Raw genomic sequence first — 15,762 nt, forward strand, 5'->3', positions numbered from 1 at the left:
TAATATTGCATGTTTTCTGCTAAGTTCACTTACAGCCCAGGGTTTGTCACACAGGTTGTAAATGGAGTCCAGAGTGTTGACTGAAGGGACGCCTGCATACTGAAGACCAATGATCAAGTTTCTAAAGTCCTCATTTTGAGCCATGCTGAAGGCGTGTTGGCGCACCAAAACAAAATCAGGCCTGAATGACCTGGAGCAGGGAAATAAAGACAGTTAAAACAGTAATAAACCTGTAATGCTAATGTATATCTATGCTTCTATCGGTACAATATATATACTGTATATTATTTGGGGTTTTGTTTTGATTTTTCTGTCTTCCCGTCTGATATCACAAGTCTCCATGTTTTTTTTGACATCTATAATTATGGCCTTGCAGTTCAGTCTGAAAGTTATTTTGGTATCAGGCCTCTAGCACGGGGTTGAGACAGGACAGCAGGAAGCTGTGTAGCCCTCCCACACATTTCGTCCTGTTGGGTAACCTCGTCACCAGAAGGTGAAACTAGGCTGTTGGCGACGTGTGTCACTGAGGTGGCCGACTGCAGCGTTAGCAGTTAGAAGAACTGCAGAGAAATCTGCTGAGGGAGCAAGGGATACATAATCCTTAACATGCTAAGTGGTACATGGCAGACTCTAAAGGTTGTTTAATTTCATGCATTTATATGTAAATGTATTTTTTCCTCATACAATTCAAACTGAGCAAGCCTCCCTGTGCAAATTAAGTGTAAAAAAACCACAGCAGTAGAGTCAGGAAAGCAAGATGTGACCAGCAGGTTAAGATCAGTCATAATATTCGCTGCAGTTCAGCTCAGGGAAAGGTTGACAAAGATGGGCAGTGACTCCTGTTGTCCATCCTTGAGTCTCAGTGTGAGTGAGAAAGTGAGTGAATGTGGGCTAGAGCAGGGAAGCAGAGAGAGGTGAGTAATGACTCTGACATTAAAGAAAATGGAGAGTGGTGTTATAATAAAACGGTAGAAACAACACTGCAAAAGTGTCAACACAACTGGGTGCTTGTGAAGAAAGAATTCAATTCCTAGACGTCAACTGAGCTGATGAAGAGGAACAGGTTGTACTATCATTTTGGCTTCAGCCTTTCTTGGTTTCCCAATGGAAAATTACTCTGTTTTATTGCCATGAACAATAGGGGTGCTCTTCTTGAAAGTTTAAGACTTTTTCTTGCAACAGTGAAAAATGTTTATTGCTTTTGCAAGAGCGCTGTTTTTGTTTTGCCATCCATAAAACTTCCACAAAAAAAACTAAAAAATGCTTTGCTACACAAGTTTCAATCTTGAGTATTTTTTGTATTTTTTTTCCAACTGTTTGTAATGAAACAAGTTTTTTGTAATGGCATATTGGAAAGGATACCAACAAATTTAGTCAGTATAAATGTCCTTTTAATAACTTTATAAATTTTACTGTAGTCCAGAACATGCAGTCAAGCATACTGTAACTTCCCTATGAAGACAAAAGGCACATTTTCCTCCAATATTGCATATTTTTGTTATTAGCAAAACACACCTGTGCATATTGTAGTTAAAGTATTGCAATCTTGGCTTTTTGTAGACTTCCCAGCCAATGAACTTTGGGACCGTAAGGTATAACATTCTCTGAAACAGGAATACTGAAAACTACTGAAAATAATAATCATTTATCTAAAAGGTCAGACCTTTGAAACAAGACACAACACTGCTAGTTTTCTAATTTCCTGTAGTAGCAAGCAGCTTTACAACATGAACTGAAAAGAGTGAATGGTAGCTTGTAGAGATTATGCCTCAGTCAAAAAAAGATTTGTTTACCATCAAGACACTTGTCTTTACTTTTACCACTCCTAGTGATATCGTCCTAATCTGTCAGTAGTTGTAATTTCCAGGGAATCTGAAAATACTTTGCATTAATAGAAAGCTCGGGTGGGCGCATCATTTATTCACTATTCACTTGTGACTCTTGTGAATTATTAGATGGATGTACGAGTCTTCATTTTAAGGCTTTTAGGTTTGTTGACTGCAGCAGAAATACTAATCATGTCCTAACTTTACTCCCTGAACCAGAAAAGAAAATCTAGAAATAAAAGACTCTTGCAGGATCTTGTTCCGTCTAACGTGATTGTCCGTTCAGTGCCAGTGAGTTGGTGTAATTTGACCTGGCTGAGCAGATGGAAGGTAACCATGCATGCACGTACCGAGAGATTAGCAAATGCTTCAGCTATACTGCTGGGACAAAACCAGCATGTGCCCAACTGCAGTCAAAGTAATCAAACTGTGAATGCCGCCTACAATGACTGTCCCCTTTTTTCCAATAAACAAAACCATTCAAGTTCCAACTTTTGCTTTCAAACAACAGAAACAATGTATTTATTGATCAGTGTTTTTTTTAATAAAGAGAGAAAGGAAGGATAGCAAGAGAAAATAATAAGAACAGACAAAGGAAAGTTGTGCATTGTATAGTGACATGTTCTGGGATGTGACGGAGGTTACTAAGCAACTTGCAGTCTCTGAGCAGTTAGCAAATCACTGCTGAGACTTGAAATCGATGGACACAGTGCAATTACTGAGACAAATGCAGATAGTTAGGAACGCCGAGATCTAAAAACCCAGCACTGAAGTTAGGAATGAAGGGCTAATGTTTGTGTTGTAACCTTAATAACTGTCTCCATTGAAAACCCATGTTTGGGGGACGATGAAGACGCAGAGAAACTTTAAAGGTATGGGAGGAGTTTTACAAAGACATCCTAAACACATAACAGCACCATCAGACTTTGAGAATTAAACATGTAAACTAGATTTTTTTATAAATAAAAGCTTGCTTGGATCTTCATCTGTTGCATTTGATCTTGTTTCTTTCATTCCTTGCAGCAGTGTGTGTGGACCAGCCCCTCATAAAGCAGAATGTCAAGACAGAGCTGCTGATTACCAGACTGAAGCTGCCGTCTTCATTTCCTGTTGCTTATTTGTTGCTTTGCAGGGGCGTTAGATTCTTGGGTAAGTGCTGCCATTCCTTTGGTTGAGCACTTGTGTTGAGTCAGTGGGGGTTTGTGGTATGTGTGAGTGTGTGTTATTGTCTGGTTTACGGTAAGTTTACATGTTCGCAGGCAGATCAACTGCACCAGACTGTAGGTACTGCCTTTTGTCATAGCTTTCAGTAAACAAGTCACCTTATTACTTTCAAGCATATTCTTGGGGGTTTCTGTTTCACAGAAAGGAGAAGTCTGTGGATGATCAGTTATTACCACAGAAACATAACAGAACATTGTTTATGAGTGGTTAAATATGGATGTAAAATAAAAAATAAAATAAAATAAATGGGAAATAAAGATTTCTCTGGATGAGAAGATACCTCTTAGAACATGTCTCAGCATGAGGTTTGGTTTGCTTTTATTATGTTTTGAATAATTCTAATAAGAATTCGAATGGTGTATTTTGTTTTAGGAAGAAAATTTGACAAAATTGAATCTTTTTGGATTAAACAAGAATTTTTTCTTGTAAAGATGTATCACATAAAATGCCTAATAAAATACACTGTCATTTGTCATTAAGTGCAAAAAGGTTTTTGCAAAATACTTTACCAGGGCACTCCATCAGATGTCATAGTGTTTAAATCTTGTTTTCTATTTTTTATTATTATTATTTTAGGAATTGTGTGCAAAGGCTTGATTAGGGCAGTTTGGTCTTAATTTTTTTTTTATGTGGTTAGAGTTGGAGGTTTTATTAGCAATTAACCAACTGCTTGGTTAGTCATTATGTGCAAAAGTGTGTAGATGAGGCGTGTGGAGCAGACCTGACGACCTTGGTGCCGCCTCTGATGACCTGCATGTCCACATTGCAGGTTCCATTTGAATGAGCAACAAGATTGACCTCCGAGAACTCAGCCTGTAGGGACAGAGAAGGAATACAAGACAGTTTAAATTTTACATTATGGTGTTAAAATCAATGCTGCTTTATATGAAAAAGTCGTTTCCTCATTATTTCTGTGACTTAACATAAATAAAAATACTTTGAAAACACAGGAAATAAGAAAATTACTTTAATTTGCTTTCAGGTTTAAGATGGAGATTTTAGTGTTACAATTATAATAAATCTACCCCAGAATAATTATGGCTACTTTTATTTAAACCCTGAACTACAGGGTTTGCTCTGAAATCTAATTAATGAATCATTTTGTTTTCCATTTTCACTAACTTCTACTGCATTCCAATGCACAGGGGTGTGTAAAACTCCCAACCACTGTTTGTGCACCGCTTATTTGTTTCCATACTCTTGACTTTACTTCATTGCAGACATAAACCATGCTGCTGCTCTCGTAAATAATGCAAGTTGCTACTCTTTGGTGTGGTTTGAGACACGGCACGGATTTCTCTGTGACTCATAGCCAGCGACTTCTGTCTCGTCTGGTGCATATTTCATTTCTGTGGTCAGGCTTGAGGTTTCACATTAAGCTCTATTAGGTGTGAAACGGTTTAATGTGAAACCCCTGACAATAGACATTTGACATTTAAGCAACCAAAATGTGTTGGAAAATGGTTTGCTGGTTAGTTGGTGAAACCAATATGAAACCAAAATGTTTTATAGGGGAGACTTGAAACAGATACCTTAAGAAAAAGTGTAACTAGAGGACAAAAATATTTTTCAGAGGTTTTTATTGGACGTCTGGGTGGTTTTTTAGTCACAGATTTAAACGTGGCTACATTTTATAAATTGTCACTGCAGTAAGAGGATGGAGCACTGAAGCTCCCTAATTTACTCCCTAATTTTTCGTACTATTATGCAGCTCAGATGAAGTTCTTGGCACAGATATTTGATTTACAGGCTCCTCCCTGTTGAAACAACAGAGATAAAAGAAGAGATGCCAATATATTTGCTTTATAAGTGGGATAATAAAACTATCAAGAATTTTGTGAAACATTATCAGACATACAAGGCATCACGATTCCAATAGAACTGGAACTGGAAATTTGTTGATTGGGGAACTTTGCAAACTCCAATCTAAAGACAAATTATGATAAGAAACTAACAGAAGTCCTTTTGGCAATTGCTAAGACATGTATTGCCAGAAAATGGAAATCAGATGCCCCACTTCCAATTAAAACATGGCTCTGTGACCCAAGAAAAAATAATCTATTGGATCCAGAATAGAAGTAAGACTTTTAAAAATATGGCAGCCATTTTTAAGGTATTTGCAAAATCTACCAGCACATTGAATCTGATACCATCTGTCTCTCAACCTAATTCTGATTCATATACATTTTTATTTCAACCTTTCTGATTACCCCACCTTACTCAACCCCATCCAGTCCTTCCTGTCATTTGGTTGACGTTATATTATTGTAAATGTATTTTACTTTAAGTGTGTCTCACTGTTTGAATTGTGCTTTATTGTGAACCAATTTTGTCCTGTCAGTTATTACTTGTGATGTTATTACTAGAAAATCCAAAGTAAAGTGTTCTAAAAAAAAAAAAAAAAAAAAAAATGTGGCTACATTTTGATAGAGTGGCAGATCTACCTAGTTGAAATATTTATAGAATCAGAAGAAATAAGCTATAAGTGATCTGACTTTTGCATTTGATTTGACTTTGTGTTTATATTTTTATAAATATCTTTGTATTGCTACAAATCTGACACTAAGATATGAGGATAAAATGTCAAAGGCAAAATAAGCTAATGCTGAACTTCTCCAGGTGAGGCTGAAGGACAGAGCAGCTTAACTCTACAGAAACTTTGCAAAATTAGAAGCAAACACCATCATATCATTTTTCTTATTAGAGAAGATCTTAGCAAAATTACTCTTCACCATAACAAAGTTATCGAGAGGGACAGAAAATAATAAAACAACTTATTTTGATGTTTTTTGAATGTCAGAGCTCGAATGTAGGAACAACCTCAAACTTGGAAAAAAGGATTTTTAAATATTGCTTGATGGTTCATAATCTGTCCCTGTCTGTCTCAAACTTAATATAATGGGAAATGTATAACAGAAAAAATTTGTAGGGAATTATTTTAAAGAATAATTGGTGTAGTAATTGACAATAGTACCACAATAAAGACTGTTTGCCTGTGGGCCTGCCTCAAATAGTTGGCACTGAAATCAGTGTAAAGTTTTAGCTCTGAAATGTTGCGGAAAGGAGCTTTGCACAATCTAATCGTAAACTGTTTCAACATAATGTGGCAGGTGCCAAATTATGTAAGATCCTTAAACTTCAAAACTAATTGGAAATCAATTTCTTTCTATAGATCAATGAAACCCTTCAAATTCAACCTTTACGGACCTGAAAGAATTGTAGATATTTCCATGTATAATGCTGAACATGCTGTCAGCTTCCTTTTATCTCTGTCATGATCCCCTTTAACCTTTTCATTAATTATTCTGATGCATCATAGCTACAAAAATCAATATGATACCTGCTCCACTTTGATGTCGTATTCCCCAAGGACCTTCTTTCCTCTGAACACTTTTGCCCTGAACAAAAAAGAGAGTGAGAGAAAGAAAAGGGTTTAGAATGCCATTTTCAAACTTCACAGTTTTATATGCTGCCCTCTACTGGAGCACAGCATCTTGTAGCTCAAATTACTCAAAGTAGGTGCCTGAACATCTAGCGGCTTTCTAGATTGCAACTGTGGGCCTTCTACTTTTATTAACTGAGAACCAATAGCTAATAAATTTCTCTCAGTCTAAATAATGCATGTTCACCAGTCTCTTGATGTTGTCTGTGCTGTCATTTGATTAAGAGTGATATGGACCTGAGTAAACACACAGCAGTAGACAGATGGAGAGATGAATGGAAGAGATAGACTGACAGCAAGGGGACATAAATGACCTCAGCCAAAATAACCCAAAATACCCGGGACGTCTCATTATGCAAGGATCACAGATGGTTTTGCACCGACTCCATCATCTAATCAAACACTCGTGCTAAATAAAGCACATCTGAAATATTGGCCAGAAAGAGGATTACATTTTCATTATGACAGTGGCAACATTAGTTTTCAAGAATTTCATTACTTCCTCTACAGTGTTTGTGATGCCATTTTACAGATTTGTAATTTAACTTTGTCCTTTAAAAATAACAGCTGACTGCCAGTTTTTTTTTCTCAGATCTTGAATCTACTTTTTAATTGCAAGCCTTTCTTTTTGTGCAGTCAGTTAGAAATGTGTTTTATACCCACATTGGACATTTTGTCATGTAGCGAAGAGGCATCTGGTTCAAATTTTATGGTTCATCAGAATCACACCATCTTTAAGGGAAACATTCAGTCTCTGGCTCCAACCTCCAGAAATCAACAACTTTAAGTAAAATGAGTGACTTTAGATTGGAAATGAATCAGCTTAAGTGTATCCAGGTTACACAATGTGAATTGTTGCCCTAATGACACCAAGTCACTCATGTCTACAGCAGCAACAAATAGCATCTTTACAACTGAAATACATTTTTAATCTACATTATTAATTCAACAATATCTCGGTTTATTCCAAACATTTATTGAAAACAACCTCTTTCATTAGTCCCAAAGTAATGATTAATTAAACATTTAATGTGTGATCACTCTTGGTGGGTCACATGTCAGTCCAACACAGAGCTGGATAATTATAGTGTTCTGTTGAAAAACAGCTAATGTGTCCTCTTTATTCACCTCCATCACTTTCCAGCTGTTATTTAGAGCATAACATGTCAAAAAAAAAAAAAAAAAAACACCAGATACGAGTCTGAATAATAAGAGAGTTTATGAGAGAGGGATTTCACAGGTCAAATGTGTGATTTATTTAAAGTTGCAACTGACAGATGTGTGTGTCATCCTGGAAAACAAAGGAATGCCAAGTATTTTACAAAATGGTTCCATGCCTGATTTTCAGAAGAATTGTTTCTGCATAACAAAACCCCAAATATCGAAACAGTTCAGAGGTAACTTCAAAGTGCCTAAAACACGTAAGGATGTTGATGAATGAGGTGGCTGGTGCGATTTAATTCATTTTGTTAAAGCTACAGCACAGATCTTGTTTCCCCTCAGTCTATTGGAATAACAACATCAATAACAGATCATCTGACCAAAACATTTGAGCTGCTCTCACACAGTTCTTCATCTTGCCATGTATACTGGCATCTCTAATAATATTTTTTGTGATACATCTTAACATAAATATCTGAACCAAATGTTATTAATTATAAAGTTCTGTTATCTACAAGAAACATGTGTGTTAAAGTGAACCTGAATGGTACAGTGAGCTATCATCAGTACAAACACAGCGTCTGCATTTCTTAGTATAAGATTAATGAACATTACTAATGAATGACCGCCACAAGCTTTAAGTAGCATGTTGGTAATTTCCATTGCTATGCTGCATGCGTTTAAAACAAACATTTTGGACTCTCCATGTATAGCCATCACTTAGACTGGCTAAGCTGGAGAAAAACACACATCTCAGACATTGTCAGGTTGGTAAATTAAATGTGTTGCTATAGATCTTTATGTAGTTTAAGCCAAACAACTTTAAAGTCCACAGAAACACAAGGCTGCAGCAGTGTGATGGCAATATTAGCTCCTTTATCAAATGCATGTTATGCTTCATTTCAACTCTTTTTGAACACATCTTTCTATAACTATGTTTTCTTTTTTTTTTTTTTAGCTCTGATTAACAGTCTGTGACAGACTGGCAACCTGTCCAGGGTGAACCCCGCCTCTCACCCGGAAGGTAGCTGGAGATAGACAGCAACCCTCCCAACCCCATTAGGAACAAGGGTGAACAGAAAATGGATGGATGGATGGATGGATGGATGGATGGATGGATGGATGGATGGATGGATGGATGGATGGATGGATGGATGGATGGATGGATGGATGGATGGATGGATGGATGGATGGATGGATGGATGATTAACATAGTAATCTCGCCTGATGACTGCTGGAACTAGGGCACCCTTTGCGACCCTGCAAGGATAAACATGCCAGATAATGGATGGATGGATAACCATAATAAAACAAATCCTGTAAAATAAAACTCTACAGTGAAGTGAATTCCTTGCAGAAATGCAGCAGGTGTTCATTTTTATGTAAAAGTCCCTCAGTGCCGATTTAAGATGTAGACATCTGCAAAGCTGAATGATTGTTTTCAAGGGATCTTGTGGTGATTAAATGAAGCTATAAAGTCTCCATGTGTGCATTTTATATGGTAATTGCAACCATATCATCCATTCATCTCCCATTTCACCCATTTATTTTGGTAATTTATTTCACAGTTTCCTTTTCATAATTCTCATCACACCTCTAAGCCAGAGCTATAAATGTGATCATATTTCATATTTTTGAGTTCAACCATAATAAATTAGTTATGGCACTCTTATTTAAATGTACATGTGAATTTGTTCGCAGGTCAAAGCAATAGAAATCAGTGCGAAAATACAAAAAAAGCTACACTTGAACTGAAAACGAGCCATCAAAATTAATGAGACAGGTTGGCATTTGAGTGCAGATGATGTTTGAGGGCTGATATGTATCTCGCTTTTTGCAAGGTCATTTTTACATTTGCACAATAAACAAGGCCTTTCAAAGCTGATCAGAAAAAATTTTAAGAGACTCCAAATAATTTGAGGACAAGAACATATTTTTTTTCTTGGTAAGTGGCAGTCTAAATCTTGGCGACATCGAGTTGTAGATAACAGGATAATTACATGCATAAATCCCTTCTAAGGTGGTGAGTTATGGTGCAATAAAAACAGCATGAGCAAAGTATCTTTCACTCGGCACAAGGAGCTCAGCAGGCTAATTTTTTTCAGTGGTCACTTGATGGGATCACAATTTCGCTATTGATCAGACGAGTCAATGACTCTCAGAAAGCTTGTAGATGTTAAGCTTTTTCAATCAATTCAGCAAAGTGTGTCTGAAAAAAGAGATGAGAACATAATAAAAAAGGGAGGAATAGCTGACATCTTTATTTCAGGTCCAAGATAATGTGCAGTAATTATGCTGTCCAATTTGGCAACAGTGCAGGAATCAAACATTAGTAAAACATGGAACAAGGAATGATTAATTTGGTTCCAGTATTTCCTGTGTTCTTTTTTTATTCAATTATTACATTGAATAAAAATGTAATAATTGATTCTTCTTTCTGATTTTTTTTTTAATCAGAAAGTTGGTTAAAAAAAGTAATAAAACATACCTTTACCTCTAAAATTTATTTTAAAATGTAATCAATTCCCCAAAGCAATATCATCCTTCAGCTTTGTAGAACAAAGAATCTCACATCATCTAATGAGTTTTGGTGACAAGAAGGATATCAAAATGTTTCTGCTCCCCATTAAGTTACTACACATCACAGGATATTCACTGATGCTTCCTCACACTTCACCTATTATTTCATTCCTCTTTTACCTCCTCTTTGTTTCCACCCTTTCCTATTTTCTCGCTCCCATAACCAAGCCGTATTTTGGCCTCTTCATGAATAATTATTTTCACCTATCTGTTTTTGCCCCTCTGTTCTGTGGCTGGATCGAAGTAAGGACGCATTAAGGAAAAGTGTGCATTTAAATTAACCGACAGGATTCTGATCAGTTTAATGAGACGGAAAAATACTTTGGGTTGCTGTGGATTTTATACTAAAATCTACATATAAAACGATATGATGAGAAGATTAAGTGCATTGGAGAGATACATGCACTAAAACTAGTTTTAATTACCACATTTTGTAGCAGCTTGTTAGCAGTTCAATTTACATTCATATCACCAGAATGACTTGGGTAGTTTAATCTTTTTTTCTCGTTCTTCAGTAGATAATTACAGAAGCTGCAAACTTGTCTAGGGTGTAAAAGGAAAGGAATTATTATTCTATTATCATCAGGGCACTGCTTCTCTGCTATAATTGAACCCCTTTGATCCACCCTCTCCACTTTTACTTTCATCCCAACATCGCTGGAGGCATGACCTGGCAATACAATTATCAGAAAGTCACCAAACCGTGTTTCACTGTTGTCTGCACACAGTGCATTTAACTGCAACACAACATGACTTAGTGGTTAAAAGATACAATTTTATTTCTAAAATAGGAGACAATCATTTTGACAATGGATTACATGGATTAATGCCCTCATATCAATCTCAACATAGCTAAAATTCCTAGCTTATGTATCACCAGGTGCTTGCACTACTCTGCTTTCATCAGCTTCCCCTTCACTGGCACTGTGCATACAAATGAAAGTACAGTCAATAAACACAGCATTTGTATGTTGAAAGCATAGTATATAATTTCCAGTCTCCATCCAGGACATACTTAGAATTTAGGATCCGTTTGGTCACTGACTTTGAATTTAGTTTTCATTTCATTAGATTCTTTTGTTTGCTGCTGTGCTTTCTGAAAATCACTCTAATCATTTCATGTATTCCCTTGTAATGCTTGTAGCTTCTATGTCACCTCTACTCATTCTCCCCTCTGTCCACAGCTGCTCAACATTCAGTTGTTTCTTCTACCAGTAATCAATCCCTGCACACTCCTGAGATTCTTATAGTCACGTCAGATCCCATATCATCTGATGTCTTGACAGTTATTTAATCCTTTCCAGTCATCTTCAGTTTCTGAAAGTTTGTTAGCTTGTAGCATGGAGCCAACATTGCCCCCCAAATACAAATAGAACATGGAAAGACTTGAAGCACAGAACAAAACCACAAAACCCAAAGCCTTTCAAAGTGAGGAAAACATTTGTGATACAGACAAAAATCTCAATTAAAGGGTTAAGTTACAAACTCAACATGTCTCAAATGCACAAAAGAATGTTTCTTGCTTTTCAGACGTAAGCCAAAATGATGTCCTATTCTAACTCTTGTTTTGACAGCAAATAGTTTAGATTAGACAAACACATAAACACACCTACTAGATGCTCAGATGAACAGACTTCCTACTACCTTTTTCACTGAGGCCTAAGATCAATGCTTAAACATTTGTCCGACATTAGCCCCTCAGTATCAGTGAGGATGTCAGCAACATCAAATTAGTCTGATAAACCAGATTTTTTTCCCTGCCACTGTGACTGAACCTGCATACAAAGCTCCAAATCAGAGTATCGGCTCATCCCTTCTTGCCTGAGGTGAAGATGTCATCTGAATTATTCAAGTGCATCACAGGACGCTGTTACACCTCCTCTTGCTATTACCCACCCTGTCGGCGCCCTGCAGGGATCCAGTTGTCCCAGAGGCAAACCTTCCTCACACATACCACATATGTGACATGTATAGTGTCTGGCATAAATTGACAGTATTACACCAAAACGTAACAGTGCATAAGCCAAACCGTGGTGTAACTTTTAATTAAAACTTAATGAAGAGAGGATTTACTGTGGATTGTAACTGCACATCAAAAGGCAATTAATACTTGCACTGTTTTGTTTGTATATATACTGGGTAATCTTAATTGTTGAATGTAAAGTTAAAGTCACTAACATTTTAATCTGCACAAATCTTTTCATACTAGTTGGTGAGATTTCCAACAGTTATTCAGGTCAATGAAAGCCTCTAATACTTCAATTTTTTTTTTATTGAAAACTTCTGTCATCTTTCTAGGTGCTAATAGGTAAGGTGTTACTTGTTTGCAGGAGTTAGAAGGAATAACTTAAAAAAATATTTAATTGGTCAATCTTTCACAAGTACAGGGAATGAGCGATGCTTTTGGACAGATGGAGAGTTTAAAGAATGATGAAGTTAGTCTACTGGCCATTAGGTGGAACGATCAATGGTTGACGGCAGTTCAGAAAAAACTGAGAGGCTAAAAAACTGCCAAACTTTACATTTGTTAACGGAAAACAAGCAGATGAACATAAATATCATAATGATTTGATCTTGTGTGACGGTAGAATAAAGCTTTAAATGAACTGGATAACAGTTTTGTTTTCTGTAATGGGAATTGCTCAGCTTTGTTGTGATGAAAGAGTGGAGCCAAGAAGTAAATTTCCAGATTACTGGTCCATCTGTGTTTCAGCCCACATTTATCCTACTGAAGTGAGGATTGTGACTTTTTAAGCAAGATGTAAGACGCATGTAACTGTGGAACTATTAAGATCAAAGGAAAATATTGAGAAAAAAGCAAAGCAATTTATCAAAATTAATGTAATGAAAGCAGCAATAAATGAAACAAGGACCTGGCAAAAAAAAGTCACATTTTTTTGGTCCAAAAAATTTATGGACTTGATTTTTTGGACAATCAAGTTCAAAAATGTAAAATTTCTTTGGACTTGATTGTTCCAAATCATCAAAGAAAAGGTCAACATTTTGATGTGAAACTCTGAGGTCTCTTGACATCCTTCCCTCAAAATCTATTTTTACAACTATGGCAATAAAATACAGAAAGCATACTTCTAAGAACTAAGAACATTCGCCATTGATTTTTGAATACATAAAATGGGGACAAAATACTGGCATGAGCATGTATTGCTAGTAGAAGATGTCATTGAACACTTCAATTATCAAATCCCACAGGTTTTTCAACTCGCAACTGCAATGCACACACTGCAGAGGATGTAATTCCCAAATCCAAGACAGCAGAGAAAAAAACACAAATACCCTCAGGAAACCAAAGCATAAAAAGTAGTAAGGCTGATTGTGAGGTTATAAAACCAAATAATCAAATAAAATCCACAGCAACTCCTGTAGATCTTAACAAACAGAGTAAATTGACAAAATTTTGATGCAACACAACTTTGAGAAAACTGAGTAGAGTATCACTAATGAGGCAATTACTTTCCCTAAATTTCAATTAGTGATTTAATTTAATTTAGGAAATGCATTAAGGCTGATTAAAAATAAACATCTTCAACATTTTTAAATAAAAGTTTTGCATTAAAATGTGAAGGGATGTTTATGCTTTGTATTGCTTCACAACTCAAACTTACTGCACAGAAAAACACTGCATTTGACATTTATGCTCTAGTTTCCCTGCAGCTTCCCCTCATTAAATAAAACCTGAGTGTAGAAGATGAGTCTGTTTTGTGTGCAGCTCCCAATCTGTGTGGTTTTATTCCATTACTATGATGAATGGTGACCCACAGGTCAGGCTTTTGTATCATGTACAAACACACAGCCTTTCCAGTTCGGCGCTCATTTTGAGGATTTTTTTTAACGTTTCTCAGAGCACCCACTGACAGCACATCTGTGGTAATGACAAAGAGTAATCAAGGGGACATCTTGAAAGTAGCAGCAGAGTTAATTGATTTCTTGAAGTTTGACTAAAATCCTGCTGGCAGATACTCGGAGGGTTGTGTGGGAGTGTGAGTTGTTTTTGTCAGTGTGAAGATAATGTTAATTTTCTTTTTGTCCTTGTGATGCAAGCAGGAGTGACAGTAATCTGTTTCATCTTGTCCTTGTTTTTTGACAACTTGTTTTTACTTCTTGCATAAGCATTCTTCTTTCTGGCCATTTTTTTTTAAATTTATCTATTTTTATTCCTGCACTCTTTCATACAAGTTGGCTATCTTTGTCACAGAATGCATTACTCAAATATTCACAAATAAATCATGAACCATGAAACTAATAATATTATATTTTTAAGATTAATTTATGTTAATGTAGATGACAATGACTAATAAACCCCAAAAATCTGTTTCTCTGAGAATGAGCATATTATAAAATTTCAACAAAACATTAGTTCGAATATCAAAATGCTGGCTTTCTGGAAAGTATGTCCATGCTGAACACTAGTTCAATTCCTCCCAAAGGCTACATCTGTATTCTGTGAATGAAGTGTAGCATGTAGGTGATTGGTCTGTGGCTCTGAGGTGTTAAGAAAGCCAAGGTTGCTTTCATTGTGGCCTTCAGCTCGTGATTCATTGCTATAAGGGTTTCTCACCTTATGTAATATTTTAATTTTCTGAGAAAAACCAATTTGGGTTTTCATTAGCTGTAAATTTTAATCCTTAAAATTAACAAAAATTCTGTGGAGAACGGCCTTTAGGGTTCACACAACATTTTTAGCTATTTCTGCCGGTTTGACTGAGTCACAACGTCATCCTCTAACATCCATTTCTCTAAAACCACATTCTAATTTGTTTGAGGTAGGATTAGCATAATCTTCTTACACAAATAAAAACAACATCTTAGTAGCATCCAATTAGAACATAAAATATGCCAAAAATGTTCTGTTATAAATATAGATTTCTTATAGTTCTAAACTTTGATTATGATAAGTGAATCCTCAATCAATCAATCAGTCAATGGATGTGGAGCCTGCCGACTTACAATAATTTTGGTAGAAATTGGAAAAACCTTTTTCACTACAATTATGAGACAAATGTGAATAAAGAATATGATGCATAAGGGAATTCTACTAGTCTTTTAACAAAATAAACAATAGTTGAGAAGCTTGTGAGATCTCAAAATCAACATGTTCTAAAGGTTTATAAAAAACTGTTCTTATGCAAGTAAACCTTGTTACGTTTTATTCATTATTTATTAATCTGTTTCTGTATTTGATAAATACAACTTTATGATAGTAGGGTCTTTTGGGATTAAAATATCCTACTGTAAACCTAATGATAAATGATGACCATTTAAACGTCAGGGTGAGTTGTTGCATCTGCTATTCCTCTTAGGGTGAAACCATCGCAGCTCGCCAGCCTTTTTATTGGTGCTTTTTCAGTCTAAATGCAGTGCAGTTTAGTTCTCAGCTCACCCACTTGCTGGGAGACAAAGCCAAACAGTTCCAGGCAAATGTCTGTGACAAGTGCTTCTTCAGTCAGAGGAAAATCGACATTATCATTACTGCAAATTGTTGTTTTTGTCAGAGAAGCGTTTTATTAGAAC

At 36.1% G+C, this 15,762-nt stretch overlaps 1 protein-coding gene across 1 annotated transcript in view; it reads right to left on the reverse strand.

The window, feature by feature from the left end:
• The window catches only part of syn2b (synapsin IIb), a 71,645-nt gene that overhangs the window by 25,547 nt on the left and 30,336 nt on the right, over positions 1-15,762 (reverse strand). Inside the window, exons 2-4 of the mRNA XM_044121924.1 lie at positions 6,391-6,448; positions 3,772-3,863; positions 34-190 (exon numbers count right to left, since the gene is read on the reverse strand). Coding sequence (XP_043977859.1) covers positions 34-190; positions 3,772-3,863; positions 6,391-6,448 — 307 coding nt within the window. The remainder of the gene's footprint in view (positions 1-33; positions 191-3,771; positions 3,864-6,390; positions 6,449-15,762) is intronic.

The sequence above is a fragment of the Gambusia affinis genome, linkage group LG07 (assembly GCF_019740435.1).
Source record: "Gambusia affinis linkage group LG07, SWU_Gaff_1.0, whole genome shotgun sequence".
In the NCBI taxonomy this organism is placed as follows: Eukaryota; Metazoa; Chordata; class Actinopteri; order Cyprinodontiformes; family Poeciliidae; genus Gambusia; species Gambusia affinis.